Below are 21372 nucleotides of genomic sequence, written 5' to 3'. Positions count from 1 at the left end.
TATGCGGGCGGTCCCAAGCAGTCCCAAGCTATTTCACTCACCCCTGCATGTTCTGCATGAATCCACACACCCCTGATGTTATCTGTCAAACTTTCATAGCGAATCAAAACAAACATACACAGAAATTCAAAACAACCCAAAATTAAGTTTTTTTCACTCATCTCCCATGTTCCGTACGATAAGCCAAATTTGGGTAAACCGGCTCAAAGTAGTTTGCATTTAAGCACGGCAAAAAAAATTACCCATCGCTAAGTTATTTTCAATTTTTTCTACCCAAAATTAAGTTCAATTAACTCAAATTTGGGTATATCGCATATTACTCAATTTTGGCTTCTTGTACGGAACTAGACGGTTGAGTCGAATCTTTCGTTCTATTTTTGACAACAATAGCGAGAGGAAATGAAACGGACAGAGGTCAAATAACTCAAATTTGAGTTTAAAAAACCCAAGCGGTGGGTAGTTTTGTTTTTCTGTGTAGTGTAGTAATAGAATTTCAACTAGAATAGGGTACGTTAATAGTTTGCTTGGGACCAATAGGCTACTAAAGTGGTGAGCCAATTTAAAATCGTTAGTTTCGTATTGATTGTTGTTATAACTCTCCAATCTGGACAGCGTTTTATAGTACGTTCAGACTATAGAGTTATAACAACAATCAATACGAAACTAACGATTTTAAATTAGCTCGCTACTTGACTAGCCTATTGGCATTGGTCCCAAGCAAACGATTAACGTACCTCATTCTAGTCGAAATTCTACTACTACGCAATGTTTGTTTTGATTCGCTATGAAAGTTTGACAGATAAAATGAGGGGTTATTGGTTTTTCCTATGTTTCGAGGGGCGAATCGATTAGCTTGGGACCGAAGAGAGTACCAGAGCTGAGCCAAAAAGTTGAGCAAGTTATTTCGGGACCTTCTAGTCTTATGCCTCGATTCGACGATAAATTTTTCTGCGTGTAATTACTGATTAATTCAGTGCCAACATTTCAAAGGGGCGTAATTGCTTTTGTAAACAATGACTTTAGCCGTCAATTTCTCGCGAATGAAATCTTACCTCTCCAAAATTACAATGCTAGCTGGTAGAGGAAACATTCATCTACCTGCTGGTGTCATTATTTCATATGAGTGAGCTTTTATTCGCGAGAAATCGACGGCTAAAGCCATTGTTTACAAATGCAATTACGCCCCTTTGAAATGTTGGCACTGAATTATCTTTAAAATTACCAAATTATTTTCTAAGCATAAATTACCCACAATTATTATTATTACATTAAAACTACTGAGTAATTCAAAATTTACTAATTATTTTAATAATTCGGCACCAACATTTCAAAAGGGCGAAACTGACAATTGTAAACAGACTGCGTTTTTTATTTAAGTAGAGAGCTAATGCTCTAATGAAATACATATTTTCATCAAATTTTATTAAAATCGTTTTTTGTCACCAAGGATTTAGTATAAACAAAAAGGCGTAATTGAATTGATGTGGGAAGTCATAGTGAGCTTTGTTTCGCCCCTCGTTTTCTTTGTAAACAAAAAGGCGAAATTGACAGCTAGGTTTGCAGTACGGCTAAAAATTATTTTTTTGTAGATTTGTAAAAGTTCATGCAATTTTAGGCGTGTTTTTACATGGTAAAATATCGTTTTCAATTTGAAATCATTGAGAAAACTTTTTCAAATGGAATCCTCCAACTTCCAGGAACTTCTAGGTAAAATTATTGTGTTGATGCATTGATGCACAGAATACTAATTAAATTCTGAAAAATTAAATTTCAGATGCAGCAGCAATGTTTATGCACGAAGAAAATGCTGCATGTAATGAAGAACATGTTCCTTCTGCTGGATATTTTGAAGAGGTGGATATGGTGGACACATCCAGAAACGAAAACCCAAGAAATCGAAGTGAAGGAGAGAAGGACAGAGCTCCATTAGCAGAATGCTTCAAGTCACCGGAAATGTTTTCGGAATCCAACATCTTGGAAGAGTCTAATGTATCGTTCTGCAATGTACAATGCTCCACTCCAAAAAAAACACGAACGGAAATGCACTACGGCTTTCCAGATATTTTTGATCGGCAAACCTCACTCGAATCCACTGAATTCTCAACAGACCTGAGTGTGAGTGCACTGGACCTTCGGACGAATAGAAAATCTGACTATTTGAGCTTGAGCTGCAGTGTTTCATCTGTTCCCAATAGGAGTGTGTTAAGTGACATAGGGAACTGCTCCATTTATAATGATCCTCGTGAATTCTTGCCCGCTTCAAAGCATTTTCGTAGCCAGAACATCACCCGGAACCGGTACGGAAAGAATGATCGACGTAAGCATTTATCTCATTCAAGCCGAAGTTCACATGCGCCCGCGATGCACCATGATGGTGCACCTAGCTGCGTATCAGTTCAATCGGATCACAACTATTCACGGAAACACGAAACAAGTCGCCTATCCTCCTCAAATAGAAGATCGTTTGCAGCTAGAATGCACCGTGGTGATGCACATGGCGATGCCATGAATCGACCTGAACACCGTAACTCTCCGAATCTCGTGGATAGATGTCCATCTATCAAAAACGGACATTCGCATGCGGCTGCTATGCACCGTGGTGGTGCGCATGGCGATGTTCAAAATCGTCCTGTCCACCGTAACTCTCCGAATCTCCTGGATACATCTCTATCTAACTCAAGCGGATATTCGCATGCGGCTGCCATGCACCGTAGTGATGCGCATGGCGATATTCAAAATCGTCCTGCCCACCGTAACTCTCCGAATCTCCTGGATACATCTCCATCTAACTCAAGCGGACATTCGCATGCGGCTGCCATGCACCGTAGTGATGCGCATGGCGATGTTCAAAATAGTCTTGGCCACCGTAACTCTCCGAATATGCTGGATACATCTCCATCTAACTCAAGCGGACATTCGCATGCGGCTGCCATGCACCGTAGTGATGCGCATGGCGATGTTCAAAATAGTGTTGGCCACCGTAACTCTCCGATTATGCTGGATACATCTCCATCTAACTCAAGCGGACATTCGCATGCGGCTGCCATGCACCGTAGTGGTGCGCATGGCGATGTTCAAAATCGTCCTGCCCACCGTAACTCTCCGAATCTCCTGGATACATCACCATCTAACTCAAGCGGACATTCGCATGCGGCTGCCATGCACTGTAGTGATGCGCATGGCGATGTTCAAAATCGACCTAGGCACCGTAACTCTCCAATTCTCCTGGCAACATCTCCGTACACTTCAAGCGGACATTCTCATGCGACTATCATGCATCGTGCTGGTGCGCATGGCGATGTCCAAAATCGACCTAACTCTCCCAGTTCAGATGTTGGAAAGTGTTCTGAATCAGAGTTCGGAGATCTGGATGAAAATGGTGGAGAAGTGTGTATCGGGGATAACACGGAAATGAATGATTTCGATATGACGGATTATTTTGAAAAATTCAGGAATCAGGGTCTTTTGAGTGAAGACGATGAGTATGTTCCCGGAGCAAATGATTCCAACCAGATAAATGACGGTAAGTTTTAAAATAAATTTAAACTAGGGTATATGAAATAAAAATATTCCGTTTCTTATTAATTGCAGCTTCATCATCTGAAAAGCTACCAGGAGATCTTGGTTTTCAAGAAATTGTCGAACCCGAGGCAGCACGATGTAAAGGATCAAGCCGTCGGCAGATTAATAAAATTGCAAAAACAAAGGGACAAAGCTACGTCCGTACTGATGGTACAGTGGTTCCTGCAAGAGCTGTAAGGCCCGCATGCAGTTGTACGAAACTTAAATGCAAGGAAAAGTATACCACCAATGTGCGATGTCAATTGTTAAAGAACATGTTGCAACTGTCTGCTTCTGGTCAAAACCAGTTCTTGAGTAACCATATGGCATTGAGAATCACTGCTCGACCAACGGTAAAGTATTACTGCAATACTAGTTTAAATCCCAATTTCCAAAAATCTTTTTTTTTTGTAACTTTGTCCCAGGTTCTGAATTCAAGAAGACTTTTTACGCGATCGTATTATCTTCCGGCTGTAAACGGTAGAGTTCACGTTTGTAAGGAAATGTTTATGGCCACATTCGATATTACAGACAAAAAACTTCGAGTGTTGGCCAATAAACAGTTGAAAGGACTCGGAATTTCAGCTGATGATATGCGGGCTGAAAACAGCAGCCGTAGAAGCATTTCTAATGAACAACGAAATCATATAATTGACCACATTAAATCCTTTCCTGCTTATACCTCTCACTATAGCCAAGAGAAAACTTCACGCTTATATTTAAGCAGTGATTTGAACGTGATGAAGATGTACAATTTGTACAAAGCTAAATGTGCTAAGGATAACATGCATCTTGTGCACTTCAACACTTATCGATTACTATTCGGCTCTATGAAGCTGGCGTTCAGGAAACCGAAGGCAGATACTTGTTGCCTGTGCGACAAACTAGCTGTCCTACTAAAGCAAGCAGAAACATGCGCCGAGAAGGAGGCGATTCAACGCACACGAGATGACCACCACGCGGTGGCTCAAACAGCTTATACGAGTAAGAAGGTCGATGTTTTGGCTGCAAAAACCAGTATTGAAGTCAGGACGGTTTCCTTCGATCTTCAGAAATGCCTGCCAACACCACATTTGCTGTGTGGCACGGCATTTTACAAACGGCAGTTGTATACCCTTAATCTGACTGTGTACACTACCTGGAATGGTGAAAATTCAGTTGAATGCTATTTGTGGGACGAATCGAAAGCGAGAAGGGGATCACAAGAGATAGCATCTTGTATCCTGAAGGATTTATCAAATACAAACCAAAGAGTAAAGGTAATTAACTACTACTCCGACCGTTGTACAGGACAGAATCACAACATAGTGATGTGCATGATGTTTTCACATTTTATCGAAAAATGTAGTACTGAAGAACGACAGCTGACAATCTGTCATAAATTTATGACATCCGGACATAGTCATATGGAGGTGGACTCGGCCCATGCTTGTATTGAGAAGGCAAAAAAGCGATGCACTACTAATATAGAGACGCCGAGGGATTGGGCTGTCTTTATATCGTCCATTCAACGGAGAGTGTCCTTCCAGGTCACCGAAATGGACCAAAACGAATTTTTGGGATTCAAACAGCTAGAAAATTACTACAAACGACCCAAGATGAATACAGATGGAGAACCTATTCGATTCAAGAACATTTCGCATTTCGAATATAGGACTTCAGCGCCAGGGATTGTGTACTATAAGTATGAATTGTCTGCTGAAGAATATAAGAGATTCGATATGACTAATCATGACACGAAAAATGTTATCGTAACTCCTATCACCAACGAACCAATTCCACTTTCCAACGAGAAAATAGAGGACTTAAAAAGTTTGATGGATTTTGTTACCAACAAAGCATACTACGGCACTTTATTGAAGCAACTAGCACCAAAAAAGCGAGGCCGTAAGGCTAAGACTGATATAGGGGACCATTTCGAGGCAGATTTGGATGTTTCCTTAAATATTGACACATAAAAGGGCGGTGCAAAACTTCATTATTCAACTTTCTTTATAAAAAAATATTTGAAATTAAAAATTTGCAAGTGATGTAGTTATTATTTGTTACTGCTATTTTCCATTCGACAATTAGATAACCGCCCATATTCTCGTTTTCGTTCGAACCATATTTTTCATATACATTTTTTTGTATGGAAAATACGGTTCGATCGAAAACTAGAAAAAGAGCGAAAACCACTAGACTTGTACCAAAGAGGGAAAGTTTTCAGTTGGCCTAGATGGCATACGGAAAATGGTATGGAATGACAACTGTTGGCCGATTAAAACGAATACATCCTTAAATACTGATTTGCCTTCAATTCTCAAAGTTTTCGATCAACGAGAAATTTTCATGTATGAGCTAGACGTTCGGTTCGGTGATTATTTTCCTTCCTGTTCAAGCTGGGAAGCGATTAACTATTTTACCGGAAGCTAGCAAAGTCTGTCTTCCGGTTGTTTAAGTGAATGACCGTTTTTGATGGTGTTCACGCCGAGATTTTTCACTAACAGCTAAATCTTTTTGTTATCCTCAGTGGAAATTGTGTACACAATCTTCTCATCTTAAATTATCCATAACATAACAATTACATTAGTTCCTTATTAAATAATTTCTGATTTTCCTAATCAAAGCAGCAGAAGGGCGTACTTAAAAATCCAAAGACAACAAGGCGCTGTCAGTGGGGCCGAATTGACAGATTGTAAAAAAAAGGTACAAACCGAAAGGGCTTAATCAAAATTTACAAAAAAAATTACAGGCGAAACTTGTTTTTAAGCTTTTTAGAGATAAAAAAAGAAAATAAAAATCGAAATTATTATGTATTGGTAAACAAGGAGCATTAATACTGCACTGTGCAAGTATGAGGCCTGCATAGCTTACTAATTTGAAATAATTTCAAATTTTCGCTTTAGAAACTTTGACAGCGTTTTTCTCAGTTTGCCATCATTGTCAGTTTCGCCCTTTTGAAATGTTGGTGCCGAATTTGTGGTAATTTTTGATTACCGATCACCTTAGAGCAACCGTAACGGTCGTTGTCATTTGCGCGACTATTTTAACAGCGCACAGCGCTCGCATTTTAGTTTAGTCACTCTTCTCCACACCGGTCGCTGCTATCGCGGTTATCAATTTACTCGCCGTAGTCCGTACCGGTAGTGAGCATTTTGACATGTCTACGAATAGCAACCTTTCTCTTGCGCTGCTATCGCGCTGCTAAATTTGGTAACGCGCTTCTCACCGAGAAGCCGACTGCTATTTTAGTTACTCGTATGGCAACCCCCGATACGGTAGCTGCGCTATGATGAGGGCTGTACCGTTACGGTTGATCTTACAAGCTTGATAGAAACCCCTCGGTGATTGTTTGAAAATTGAAACCAAGGTGACTACATATATCCACCATGATAGTGACAAAGCTGTATCACCATGTATATATCCACCATGATTGAAACGTCAATAAACACGTCACCTCACACAATCAATGTCATTTTTTTCATTCTTCAGCGGCTTTTTACACGTCATGCAAAAGTAAAGTGAACTTTCTCATTATTCAGTATCTGAAGCTGGAAACTCAAAGTGTTCTTTGTTAAATTAAATTAAAACATTTTGTTTCTAAAAATGCGTCGAATCGAGATAGTTGTTCTGATTATATCAATCTTCAATTTCGTACCGTTTCTACATGGCCTGAAGGAAGGCGACTGTGAAGGTAATTTACCGTTGTTTTACCATTCCAATCCAATACCTCGTACCATATCCTCACCCTCTCAATATGTGGCAAAAGGCATAATTTTTAAAAATTTCCATCAAATTCAATGATATCGACAGATGTAAAACCTGTCCTACACATGCCGCCTATAGTAACTAGTTCTAGTTCGCCTTTTAGTAAAGAATAATGCATTTTCCTGTTCTATTTACAGTTTGTGTCAAGACGGTAGAAAAATTTGCTGCTGGTCTGGATGATTCTGTTAAGAAAGATACCAAAAAAATCGAAGACGAGTTCCGGTTATTCTGCAAAACTGCCAAAAACAAGGAGCAACGATTCGTAAGTTTCTAAATGCAATTTCGATGAAGAATGTAGGTGTCATGGCGTTTCATTGACTTTTTTTTTATTATCCACCAGTGTTATTACTTAGGTGGCGTGGAGGAATCCGCTACGGGAATCTTGAATGAACTTTCGAAGCCACTCAGTTGGTCTATGCCAGCTCTTAAAATTTGCGAGAAACTAAAGAAGAAAGATTCCCAAATTTGTGATCTACGTTACGGTAAGTGCTCTATTCTCTTATGCAGAATTCTTAGCTAGGATAAAACTTTCCAATTTTTTTTTCGTCAAATTTCAATCAATTATCAAAATTTAGCAGTTTGTTTAAATGTTTGCACTTATTAGAATGTTATCAATATTTTTATGGAGTTTTTCTTAAGTAGCCTACTACTTTTTCTATAACTTAAATAAGCTCGAAATATAAGTGAAGAATAAGTTATGAAAACTATAGCCTATTCTTCACTATTCAAGCGAGTTTTTCAAGTATGCAGAATTGAATCACTCCATTTTGCAAGTTCTACACAAAAACGAGCATCAAACAAGGCTAAACGCAAAACACTAAAAGTAAGGCTGGAAAGTGCGGTTGTTCGTTGGTCGGTTCTTCACAGGAGACAATCGTTCCCGTACTTATTTTTTGGGCGGACCTGCATAAGGCTGAAATTTGTCTTCTAATTATTATTTTTTTAGGATGTTTCCCAAAATTTAATTTCTTCCCTTTACCAGAATTCCAATGGTTCCAAAGACGTATTCAGGAAGACAAAAATGTTTGCCCTTAAAGCATTAGTTTTAGGTAACTCGTCTAGGAGAAAGTTTTATATATTTGTGGCCAATCTTTTGATGTAGGTGATGGAGGATTACTGAGTTCAAAATATCAACTTTTTAGTTATTTGAGATAGGCCAGCCATGTTCGACGAAGTAGTAGAACAATTTGCTGGACGCAACTTTGCTGAAGATACCATTTTTCCATCTCTACACACTAAGATTTTTTTTTACAGGAGTCAGTATTTTTTTACTGGGGTTTTGAATTGCTGAAAAAGTCGGTAAAAATTCAAATGACCGTTATCCGTAAGAAATTAATGAAATCGACCAATTTTATTTTCTATCATTAAATGGGGTTAACAGAACTAAGTATGTATAAGTTCAGAGCAAATTTTCTCATTAATAAATTTTCCACAGATTTTTAAACTTTTACCGAACAGTTCCGCAATTCAAAAACTCAGTAAAACCATAGAGGTAACTCTAAGACCAGAAGGTCCCGAAGATTTGGTTCAGCTCTGGTCCCAAGCTAATCGAGGCACCCCTCGAAACATAAGAAAATCCATGAACCCCTCATTTTATCTGTCAAACTTTCATTGCAAATCAAAACAAACATTGTGTAGTACTAGAATTTTGACTAGAATGGGATACGTTAATCGTTTGCTTGGGACCAATAGGCTAGTCAAGTAGTGAGCCAATTTAGAATCGTTAGCTTTCATAGTTTTCGGCTGCATTTGCGGGATTAGCGCTGGCACTCTGCCTCCCGGACGGTTATACGTGTGTGATTGGTGGTTTTCTCGCTTTCTGGGAAGTTTTAGAATCGAGAAAGAAAACGTGGTGGGAACAATTACCGTTGCATAAATTCTCCGAACTATATACCAAGGGGGTTTGTTCTTTAGCAAGAACGGAAGAATCATTTTCCTTCCCTCGTTCCTTGCAAGCACCTTTTCTTTACATTTTCCGGTCTGTTTAGCGTAGCGGTGAGATATATTCCCAGGTACTTCATGATTGGCTGAGGTTTTATCTCCATTTCAGCAATTCTGAACATATCTTCAACTGCTACCTTCGTTGACTTTGGGCTTACAATGAGCTCTGATTTTCCGGAATGCACAATTAATCCTGATTCTGCTAAGAGCTCTTTCAGAACCCTTACGATTTCATTCAGTTGATCCATACTGCTGCATACGATCAGAATGTCGTCTGCGTAAGCGAAAATTACTGGTGGCGACATTCCTTCATTCTGACCCAGTGAGATGTAAGGAAAACGTTCTTTCAAGCGACTCAATACATGCTGTAGTGTTATGGTAAAGAGTCTGGGGGAAAGCGGACACCCTTGCTTTACTCCTCTGCCCTTCAGTGCTTTTGGAGTTCTTTTATTTGAGCACCTCAAAGACGTTCTCTCATGCAGGCCCAATTTAATAATTCTATTGATTAAAAAGTTTGGGACCTTCATGAACATTAATGCATCAACTAATGAATTTTGATCCACCGAATCGAAAGCTTGCCGGATATCCAAAGAGACTACAAAGAGTTCATCTCCTTTGTTCCATCATTCCTCCATGATCCTTTTAGAGGAGAAAATGTGGTCTTCCACGGACCGATTCCTCAGAAATGCAGCTTGGTATGATGGGTTTTCTTCGGTGGTTTCAACCAATTTCATGAGCAGGTAGCTGGCTACAATTTTGTAAACCACGTTACAAAGAGTTATTTTACGGAAATCACTTGTCTCCTTAGAATACGGCTTCTTCGGAATCGGTATCTGAATAGTTTCCGAAATATCTTCAGGAGCCCTGTTTTTGATCCAAATATTTTTAATTACTGTATGAAGTTCGTTCATATACTCCTTGGGTACATTTTTCAACAATTCCACATTTAAACCGTCTGGTCCCGGACAAGTACCACTTCTGAAACCTTGGATGATTGCTTCAATGTCCATCTTTGATGGTGCAGGGATGTACTCACCAGCTTCAGGAAGAAGGGGTATGTTATGATCTGTAACAACAGACTCATACACTGACTCTAGCCATTTAAATTGATTGACAGTATTCGTAGTAGATTTCCGCATTTGGTACTTTTTATGTTGTTTGAGAAATTTATACGTGCATCTCAAACGTTGAAAAGGTTCAACCTTATCAATCTCCTCGAAGAATTGCCTCCAACTTTTCCAAACGTGTTGCCGTTTAACTCTTCTAGTTCACTCCTGGCCCATACTACTTCTCGATGGCATCTATCCACATCCGAAAATCTGTGCAGCTTCCTTTGCAGTGCTCGATAAGCGCGTTTGGTGTTTGGTGATTGAGGTTCCTTTTTTCCCTATGGAAGTACGTCGTTAGCTGCTTCTGATATCACCTTCTTAAGTTTGTTCCACCGTTGATCTGTGTCCAACTCGAAGCTGTTGTTGTTCATCCTCAATATAATTTCCTCCGCAAACTTTTTCCGTAAATCTGGGTTTCGCAGGAGTTGTACGTCCCATCCCTGTTTGATGCTCTGGTGAGTTTCTTTCACGCGACCTGCTTTGCAATTGATTTGATTTGGGTAGAACATTTTCTTCACAGACCCCATCAATAGTCTGTGGTCAGATTTGAAATTTTGGGGGCAGCATGCTTTGATGTTCTTCTCGTTTACTCTTATTTGCCGGTTTAGTGGCATCATCATGTGATCTATTTGCGACACCGCGTTCTTATTACTCCAAGTTGTCATCACACTTTTTGATCTTGCAAATGTATTACACACAATCAGCTCGTCCTGTACAACTAACTGTAGCGTGAAGATTCCATTTTCGTTGCTTTCCTCATGCAGCAACCGATGGCCGATCATTTTTTTTTAAATGTTCATCTACATCCCTCCTTCCGATATGACCATTGAAATCACCGATGATGACGTAGTCATCCTCTGGGGGTATTTTTGATAAAATAATAGACAGTTCTGTAAAAACCACTGGCATCCTTTTGTCACTGGGAATATGCACGACTATTAAAAATAGTCCTATCTCTCCCTTTAAAACCCATGTAGCCTTGTTTTCCGAGACAGCTCTGAAGTTCTTGATTTCGATACCATAGTTCCGACGTACCAATATCCCGATTCCGCGATGACTAGTTTTAGTTTCAATCGGGCTCAAATGCCATTGATAGTTGCGGGTCTCCCCAAGAAATTCTGGTTTCTTGAAGACCACACACATCAATGTATCGTTCGCTAAGCTCTAGATCAATGCATCTCTTTTCAATTCGGTGGCGCATCCGCATACGTTGATTGTAGCGATGTTCATACAGTCCCTTTTAGACGTTGCTGTTGGCAACACTGAGCTTGAGCGGCAAACGTCTGGGACGTCTTCATTCGATTGTATTTCACTAGTTGTTTGGTCTGTTGGGCTAGGCAATCGTACTGCTTCACCCGCCAATTTGGAAAACACCGTTTCGAGAAAAACGCGTTTAAAGTTTTGGGTTGTGTAAAAACATGATTTCTGGAACTTACGGTTAATCGGCGATACCGGGGCCATAGATCACTCCTTCCTCGTGCTCGTAGCATTTTTTTTAAATTTGTTAAAGTAAAATATAAAAAAAAACGATAAAAAAAATTTACTTGTATTTCCCCCCTTAATATATCATTGTTTTCCAAGAAACGGTACCAAATAGTTATTTCACCGAACTAAAAAAAAGATCGTGCGTAATCCTACTTGAATAAGATCAGCTCCACTACAAATTCTATCACAATCATCATATTTTTTTAAATGTTGACAATTTATTTTAAACCTGATTTCATGTGATTTTTTCTTTCTTTTTTAATTATTTAGACAAGCAAATCGATGTTAACTCTGTGGATTTGAAAAAGCTGAAGGTGAAAGACTTGAAGAAAATTCTGTCCGATTGGGATGAAGAGTGTGATGGATGCCTGGAGAAAACTGATTACATAAAAAGAATCAATGAGTTAAAGCACAAATATGTAAAGACAGAACTATAGGATAATGTCTAATATAAATAATAAACTACAATAAGGTACACCAGACTTGATATTATTTTCTGACAATCAATCCATCCATTAAGTCACTTTGTTCATGATATCATCACAGACAAACAGACATAACACATTGAATATTTCTCACTGTAAAACATCGTCGCTGGAACCGCCATCTGTTGAGTACACTGTGGTGGGTAGTACCATAGAGGTTACTCTAAGACTAGAAGGTCCCGCTCAGCTCTGGTACTATCTTCGGTCCCAAGCTAATCGATTCACCCCTCGAAACATAGGAAAAGCCAATAACCCCTCATTTTATCTGTCAAACTTTCATAGCGAATCAAAACAAATATAGTGTAGTACTAGATTTTCGACTAGAATGGGGTACGTTAATCGTTTGCTTGGGACCAATAGGCTAGTTAAGTAGTGAGCCAATTCAAAATCGTTAATTTCGTATTGATTGTTGGTAGTACGCTGGACAGATGGCGGTAGTGTGTAAACGTCAAATGCAAGGGAGATGACTATGCGCGCCACAGGTGGAGGTACTACCAACTACGATACTTTTAAATTGACCGTTCAATGCTTGTTCAATGAACAACTTGCGAGTGTTATTTCTGTTTGTCTGTGATATCATGTTCCATTATGTTTTTTAACAGTAGAAAATCTTACTCAATTTTATTTCCTTCTTTCAAAAGTCCCCATTTTCTAAAAAAAAAAACAAACAAATTGTCCTTAAACATCTGAAATAAGTGTCATTTCAGCCACCTCTTTGGCTTCAGAAAAGAAAGATTTGTTCTGGGAAATATAATAACCCAATGGGAAACGTACAGAAAAAAAAAAAAAAAAAAGTACAGCCGTAACCCAAAATTAAATAATTCAAAAATACTCAATCATATGCGAATTTTGGATCTTATTATTAATTGTTATGATATATGTTGTTGTTATTGTTATAATATACATAGCAATTTATAATAACATAAGTTCCGAAATTCTCAGATTATTGTGAAGTAAGATTGAGTATTTTTGAATTATTATATTTTGGGAAGCTTTTCTCATTGTTTTTTTTTTCTGCTTTATTAATTTCCAGAGAAAAATACATGTAAATCAACGTGTATACCAATCTTTTGAATGATCCGAACCTTCCTAAGTAAGCTTTAAGGCATAGTTGTAGCCAGATGACCACAGGTCGCATTGTATACGCACAAACGAAGTGACAGACGACTAACTTGCGAAGAAATCAATTAAAATAATGTGGTTCGCTGTAATAGAATTTTCATAGAAGCTTGTGTTATCAGCCACCAGATGGGCTAGTATTTTTGTTTTGATTTGAACATAGTTGATTTTGTGTGCAATATGATCTTTGACAGTGTGCAAAGAGTGTATCATTTTGTCATTTTTTTATGCATTTCAGTTTAGAGTAGAGTGAAAGAGATAGAACCAAAACATTCTAGTACATTTAGTGTTGCCATGTGGTACAATCCATTAGTAGTGTTGCCATGTGGTACAATCCAGTAGTAGTGGTGTTGCCCAGAGTCAATGTTAAAATAAGAGTCCCGCCAAGAGTGAAGCCAGAAGTACCAATCGAACTGTCACGTGGGGTACCAAACGAGCAAAGTAAATAAACATTATTGTCCCCACAGCCAGTGAACTACAAGTATTGCATTCGTTATTGACAATATTTTAGTAATTTTAGATGAAAAACATTTCTTCGCTTTACTTAGTATATTGTGGTATTTATAAGTTATACCAAGCACTTGTTTGAACATTTTTCAGCTTCTAAAATAGTTTTTGTCTACCAGGAGCTCCGTTATCGACATGTAATTTTTCATTTCTGAATGAAAGTCATTCGATGCTAACGCAAAATATCTGGTTGCCATTTACTCTGACGAAAAATAAATCACAAACAGTGCTGCTTGTTCGTAACATTTTCTCTTATTATAACATCGACTCTGGTGTTGCCATGTGGTATAGACGAGTGCACGGGTGAACTTTTGTTCATCTACTGAAAAAAAAAATTGACACAACAGCGGGGCCCTGTTTACTAAAAATGAACACATGAAGAATGCTCGCGTAACTTTTGAAACGGGCCTATTAACTTTTGTAAACAACTTCCTATGTCCTTTTCTCGAGAACCGAAGTACGCCCACGCAAACCAAGAGCCCTATAGGTAAGGGGAGAATTTCCCCTACCCGATGGTGTTGCTAGTTTGCGTGGGTGTATTCGGTTCGCACGAAAAGGGCTTAACAAGTTTTGTGTTCAAAAGTTGACAAGCCCGTTAAAAATGTTACGCGAGTATTATTCATGTGCTCATTTTTAGTAAACAGGGCCCCGCTGTTGTATCACTTTTTGTCGAGTGAGTGAACTCAAATCCATCCGTGCACTCGTCTATACTGAAAAATTGCAATAGCAGGTGCGTCACCAAAGTTTTCGAGCCGCTCCGTCTGTCACTTCCTTTGTGGTATTCACTCCTATTCTGTATTTCGTTTCGAACGAAATTCTCATACAAAAAATTTCGTATTTCGTATAGGGGTGATTACCCTAATAAAAATAACCATAAAAGAGAGCTTAACGACGTATTCGGGGTATCATCCAAAACATTTGTGGGATAGTTCCGGGATACAGTTCATTTATGGTATTTGTTTATTAAGGTACCTTCCGGTTGAATACTGTTGGCAAGGGTAGTGGCTATCGGCAGACGTGGGAAAAATCGGACTGGACTCGAAATACTATTCGAACTACAATTGAAAGGAACGTCTTTATTTGTCAGTAGTATAATTTGAACTGAAGAAAATGAAGTTATGCTCTAAAAGCAAGGCATACTGCGTTGTATATACTCAACAGCTGCTACAGTAGACCACACTGCTTCCTTAGAAATTCCAACCGTATTCGTAGTAGAGGTTTGGTTAAAAGATCCGCGGCCATCTTTTCCGTAGGGCAGTACTCATACTTGATAACACCTTTCGTCTTCAGGTTCTTGGATTAGTGAAATTTTGTTGAAATGTGTTTGGTACGGTTACTGAACTTTTCGGAGTCCAGCATCTTCAAACAGCTTTGGTTGTCTTCGAATAATATTGCTTCTGTTTTCTCCCCTAGGTACTACAATAGTCTCTGCAGCCAAACCGCTTCTTGGGATGCTTCGGAAAGAGCCACGAATTCCGCTTCTGCTGTAGATAGTGAAACGCAGGATTGCTTTCGGCATGCCCATGCAATGGTTCCTCCGCAGTATTTGAATACATATCCACTATTGGACTTCCTGTCGTCGCAACATTCTGCCCAATCGGCATCAGCGTACACCACCAGACCAGATGAATCACCACTGCTACTCAGTCGAAGCTCAGATCAATCGTCCCCTTCAGGTAGCGAACCATTCGCTTCAACTCGTTCCAGTCACGTTGGGTTGGGTAACTCACCTTACGACTCAAGATTGAGATTACCGTTGCGATGTCAGGTCTGCTGTTGACTGCGATGTACAACAGCTGCCCAACTACCTTTTGATATTCTTGATTATTTGGGAACTGGTCATCGTTATCTTCCGTCTTGATGTACCCAGGATCAATTGGCACGGTTGACACTTTCGCATCCTGTAGGCCAACAGAACAGATGACGTCTTCAATGTATTTCCGCTGGTTGATAAGAAAATCTCCAGCATGGTCTCGATCGACTTCGATCCCGAGGTAAAACTTGACATCACCGAGGCAGCTGATCTGGAAATTTCTTGCAAGCGTTCGCTTCAATGCGTCGATCATGCGTTCATCCTCGCTCGCTACGATGAGATCATCCACATACACGAGAACATAGCACCACTTGCTACCAGCTCGCTTTCTGTACAGGCAGGGATCTGCGTCACATCGCTCAAAACCATCCGCTTCCATCACCTCATGCAGTCGCTGGTTCCAAGAACGAGCCGCTTGCTTGAGCCCGTACAAACTTTTTCTTTAAATGGCATACCTTGTTTTACATACCGCTGACGACATACCCGGGAGGCTGCATCATGTAGATCTCCTCCTCAAGGTTGCCGTTGAGGAACGCCGTTTTTACGTCGAATTGCTTGACGATCATCTTCTTCTTGGCTGCCACAGACATCATGGTGCGGAACGTAACGTGTCGAACGACTGGCGCAAAAACTTCAGCGTAGTCCGTCCCAAAACGTTGAGTGTAGCCCTGGGCTACCAGCCTGGCTTTGTACCGAACTACATTGCCATTTTCGTCTCGCTTCTGTTTATACACCCACTTGCATCCAATGGCGCGGATACCCGCCGGCAGGTCGACTATATCCCAGACGTCGTTTTCTTCGATGGATGCTAGCTCTTCCTTCATAGCCGTGCACCACTTAGCGCTGTTTGGACTGGATAACGCTTGCTTCAACGATTTTGGCTCCTCCTGAACCGAAGCTTCTGCTGTACAAGCATACCGCTCTGGAATAGCTCCGAGATTAGCTCTTGTTGATCTTCGAGGTGGATCGACATCTACACTGGACATGCTCCCGTCCACACGTACGGCATCGGACTGCACTTCGATTTCACGGAGAGTTGCTTCGTCCGGTTGTTCATCTGGATCATCCCAGACATCGTCGTCATCCGATTCAGTTGATCCTGGCTCACTCATTAGGTCCACTCGTTCGAAACAGATGGATGGTACAACCAGACTTTCTCCCACCGAACCTGGCATGGGCCCGCAAGCAGTAAGAAATTTAACATCACGGCTAACAGTTACCTTTCCATTCGTCTCGTCCACCAGGCGGTATGCCTTCGATACTTCACTGTATCCGACGAACCTGAGCTTGACAGCCTTCCGATCCAGCTTACCTCGCTTTTCATTTGGTACATGGCAGTACGCATCCACACCAAACCGCTGAATGTGTCCGAGATTGGGCTTCTTCCCGAACCACCGCTCATATGGTGTGCCACTGATCGACCGTGATGGCAGCCTGTTCTGCATGTAGTTTGCAGTTACCACTGCTTCTCCCCAGAAACGCTTGTCCAGATGTCCGTCAATGAGCATGCACCTGGGCATTTCGACAAGGTAACGATTCTTTCGTTCTGCTACCCCATTTTGCTGTGGGGTGTATGGTGCCGTGAGCTGGGTGATGACACCGTTTTGCTTAAGAAATGCATTGAATGCCTTGCCAGTAAACTCACCACCCCTGTCCGAGCGGAGAATTTTGAGCTTCCTTCCAAACTGCGTCTTGACTAGCTCACATATTCCTTAAGTTTCTGGAGCGCTTCAGAATTCTTCCGTAGCAAATAAACGACCGTGTACTTACTGTAGTCGTCGATGAATGTGATGAAATATCGTCTTCCGTCCAGAGTCGCCGTCCTCATTGGTCCACAGATATCAGTGTGAACCAAATCCATCACCGCTGATGACACACTTTCTGACGTCTTCGGAAACGATGTCCTGTGCATCTTACCTTCAATGCACACTTCACATGCATCAGTGTAGCTGCATCTCTTTACCCTCACGCCGTTGACCAAGGTCTGCAATTTCAACACCGCTTCGCAGTCGTTGTGTCCCAATCGTCTGTGCCACGCATGCACGCAGTCATCGTTCGTCATCACCATGGATACGTTTTCGGTTGATTGATGAATTATGAACAAGTTACCAACGGACTCCGCCATTGCACATATCTTTTCACCTTTCATGATTCTCGCTCCAGTTGCGCCGAATGTGACGACGAATCCTTTCTGCACCAGCCGCTTCACGGATAGCAAACTTGACTTCATTTCAGGAACATACAAAGCGCTTTCTATTGGAACATCACGTAGTCGACCAGAATCATCTAGCACATTTATTCGCCCAGCACCTCGGCCTTTCGAACGTACCTTCGTCCCGTTGGCGACCCAAACGTCCTCAGTAGCTGCATCATCCAAATCCTCGAAGAAGTTCCGGTAATTTGCAATGTGGCTGGTTGCACCGGAATCCAAAATCCTTTGGTCTTCCGCTTAACTATTGCATCCAGTGAGAAACGCGTAGCTATCATCATCATCTTGCTGCGATACGTGGTTGGCTTTCTGTTGCTTGGATACTGCCTTTCGGTGCTTGGATACAGCTCCGCTTTCTTTCTCCACCTTCCATACTCTGAAATTTTCGCAATTTGCCTTCTGGTGACCTAACTTTTTGCAGAAGAAGCACCGGTCTTTTTTTGCCTTTGAACTTGCATAGAGAACAGCTTCAGGATTATCGCTATCATCGTTGCGCTGCTTCTTTTTCTGCCATTCATCGATGAGCTTGCTCTTCACCATATCCAGGGTCAAATCATTCTCTGGTCTAGCTTCAAGGGCGGTTACCAACGTCTCGTACTCCTCCGGCAGACTGCTGAACAAAATCGCGACCAACCATTGGTCGTCAAGGATCTTTTCCGGCTGTAAATTGTTGAGCTTCTCGAACAATTCCGACAACTTTGATACGTGCGCTTCCATATCTCCATGTTTTTCCAGGCGTTGATTACAAATTTTCCGCATCACAGAGACCTTCGTCGTTAACGTTTTCTTGACATGGAAATTTTCTAGAGCTTTCCACGCCTCCGCCGCCGATTTGGCCTTCCTTATGTGGATTAATTGGTTATCCTCCACGGCCAATCCAATCGATGCCAGCGCTTGATCATCTTCCACGCACTTGTAACCGCTTCTGGCCTTGCGTCCGCTATGGTTGTCCAATTTCCTTCCTTGGTCAGCAACAGCTTCATCCGGAAACTCCAGTTATCGTAATTGGATCCATTGAGCCTTGAAAACGACATCAGCTTGTCCGCCATCTAGTTACGAATTCAAATTCTATTTTCACCAGTTCCGATTGCACTGTCTGGGCCCATAACCTATCAGCAGAAATGGGAACAATCGGACTGGACTCGAAATACTATTCGAACTACAATTGAAAGGAACGTCTTTATTTGTCAGTAGTATAATTTGAACTGAAGAAAATGAAGTTATGCTCTAAAAGCAAGGCATACTGCGTTGTATATACTCAACAGTGGCATCATTCAGAATTTCATCCTTTTCGCTCTGACTTTTGCCGGCCGAGAAGGTTCCTCAGCTCTATGTCCTCATCATCATCTTATTCCCCCTGTTCGTCCATATCTTCGTCGGATGGAGACAGTTTCTCCGGCTGTGAAAACAAAGGGAAAGTATCTTCCAAAATACTTACCAATAATGTGATTTTGAGCCTTGTTACAGTTTCGCAGATGGGATGGTGGCAGCAGCAACACACGAACGGCAGCAGCAGAAATACACAACCAATGCTGGAAGCAACGCGGTTTTGACAGTGTTTGTTTTTTCATCCAAATATGAGTAAAGTGCAATTACCCATATTTAGGTAAAGTTACTTTACTCATAATGTGATTTTTATCAGTATCATTCACCCATATTATTAGGTATTGTATCAGAAACCCAAATATGGGTGAATCAACTACCTATGTATGGGTGAACTGAACTAAGCGTGAACCCTATCTATTCGCTTTATTGTGCATCCGTTTGTATGAATGCAAAGTGTAGTGTGGGGGCATTGAATAGTCCATTATATGCGCACAAGTATTGGAAGATTGCCGTAAACGCTCGACGTAGATGTCGCCACTGCATGATGATGATAATGTTGACAGACTGCATATAAAATTCGTGAAAATTAGCGTTGAATCATAATTTTCATCAAGCCTGTGTAAAATCCTTCCAATATAACATTCGAATTGAAGAAGAAAACGTTTTTACGATCAGACTGATGTGCATCTTTGACTTTTCCAGTTGAACTTTCATTAGATATATTCATTTCATTTCGCGGCTCCATCAATGCTGCATCGTAACAGCGCTGCCATTTATACAGATTTATCTGTATTATACAGATTTTTTAATCTTAATACAGACCCGATACAGAATACAGATTTATCACAGATTTTTATATTACAATACAGATTTATACAGATTTTTATAAAATGCTTGAGAAAAAAAAAATCTATATCAAAATAAGTTATCAAGCAGTTCTCACTAATATCAATATATGTTATAATTTTGATATTATTCGCATATCTTTTAGCTCTAATTTTTGTTCTGTTAGCCATCAACTCCATCAAAATGAAATCAATTTGAGTTATCAGGAATAATGAAAACAACATAATTCTTGTTTTCATTTTGTTCTCACCCTCTGCTCGGGAACCTATCAAATTTCCATCGACAATTAATCATGTTATGGTGTTTTTGACAGCATTCACAACCAGAGGACCAACCGCTTTCGGATGCATATGGAGCTGGTAGTAAACGATTTGAGATTGTATGGGGATTTACAGTATTAATTGAATATTTCCAATATAAGCATGTATGTTAAATACAAGAAAAGTGCCCGAGCACATTAAAATGGTACAAATACAAGTACTCGTAAACATTTTACTTGCATTGAAAATGTATTTCCTAAGAAATAGCGGATTTTCTGATATTCTCCATACTGCAAAAAATATTTTACCAGCACTGGCGGGGCGACATCTCTCGACTTTTCGGTGTAACTACCACACAAATGACGTAATTAATTGTATTCATCTATATTAAAAATATCAAATAGTAATGAACTCGTGCACTTTTTTGCATTTAAAACTGCTTATCAGGAAGATAATGAATAGAAACTAAAATCTCCATACATTTTCAAACGGCTTCATATCACTCTTATAAATAAGTACGGACGATATCACAAATGGCGCAATTATATCCCGTATGGTTAGTACGATAGCCCGAATAGGTGGTTAAGCACTTTTTATGGTTATTTTGTATGCACTGTATTTGTAAAACAACAAAACATGATTAATTAAGAAAAAAATCGTCAATACAGAAAATACAGATTTTTTAATAGAGTGGATACAGATTTTTTTATAAAACCACCTGGCAGCTCTGCATCGTAAATATGATGTAAACAGAAGTAAATTGCTCAATTACTCAAAATAAAGATGATTTGTCATGTTGTTATCACTTTCAAAACCATCCGGCACCATTTTATAGTATGGTGCGTGTTGAGTAAAGCAAGTTCCGTTGCGTTTTCCGTCGAAAATTGTGAGTATCAATATGTTTGCTTAGAAAAGGCCAAAATGAACATTTATTGAATATTGGCGTCCTATACAACCAATT

At 40.1% G+C, this 21372-nt stretch overlaps 3 protein-coding genes across 3 annotated transcripts; 2 read left to right on the top strand and 1 right to left on the bottom strand.

Annotated features, from left to right (window-relative positions):
* Positions 1-2361: 2361 nt before the first annotated feature.
* On the top strand, positions 2362-3534 carry LOC135710470 (histidine-rich protein PFHRP-II-like). The gene has a single exon (XM_065233059.1). The coding sequence runs from the start codon at positions 2362-2364 to the stop codon at positions 3532-3534; it is 1173 nt and encodes a 390-aa protein (XP_065089131.1).
* Positions 3535-7052: 3518 nt separating this feature from the next.
* Positions 7053-12319, top strand: Manf (mesencephalic astrocyte-derived neurotrophic factor). The gene is made up of 4 exons (XM_065233060.1): positions 7053-7237; positions 7449-7573; positions 7652-7793; positions 12117-12319. Exons 1-4 carry the CDS (start codon positions 7150-7152, stop codon positions 12281-12283), a joined length of 522 nt encoding a protein of 173 aa, XP_065089132.1. The 5' UTR covers positions 7053-7149; the 3' UTR covers positions 12284-12319.
* A 5900-nt stretch (positions 12320-18219) lies between these two features.
* Positions 18220-18696, bottom strand: LOC135710474 (uncharacterized). The gene has a single exon (XM_065233061.1). The coding sequence runs from the start codon at positions 18694-18696 to the stop codon at positions 18220-18222; it is 477 nt and encodes a 158-aa protein (XP_065089133.1).
* Positions 18697-21372: the final 2676 nt, after the last annotated feature.

Source organism: Ochlerotatus camptorhynchus, unplaced genomic scaffold (genome assembly GCF_037179485.1).
Source record: "Ochlerotatus camptorhynchus isolate MF236.1 unplaced genomic scaffold, CSIRO-AGI_Acam_v1.1 ptg000388l, whole genome shotgun sequence".
In the NCBI taxonomy this organism is placed as follows: Eukaryota; Metazoa; Arthropoda; class Insecta; order Diptera; family Culicidae; genus Ochlerotatus; species Ochlerotatus camptorhynchus.
This window is presented reverse-complemented; position numbering and strand designations above follow the sequence as displayed.

Coding starts and splice junctions, on each gene's coding strand:
- LOC135710470 (XM_065233059.1), top strand. CDS start 2,362: ATGCACCATGATGGTGCACCTAGCTGCGTATCAGTTCAATCGGATCAC.
- Manf (XM_065233060.1), top strand. CDS start 7,150: ATGCGTCGAATCGAGATAGTTGTTCTGATTATATCAATCTTCAATTTC. Junction 7,238..7,448: donor GAAGGAAGGCGACTGTGAAG/GTAATTTACCGT, acceptor TTCTATTTACAG/TTTGTGTCAAGACGGTAGAA. Junction 7,574..7,651: donor AAAACAAGGAGCAACGATTC/GTAAGTTTCTAA, acceptor ATTATCCACCAG/TGTTATTACTTAGGTGGCGT.
- LOC135710474 (XM_065233061.1), bottom strand. CDS start 18,696: ATGGAAGCGCACGTATCAAAGTTGTCGGAATTGTTCGAGAAGCTCAAC.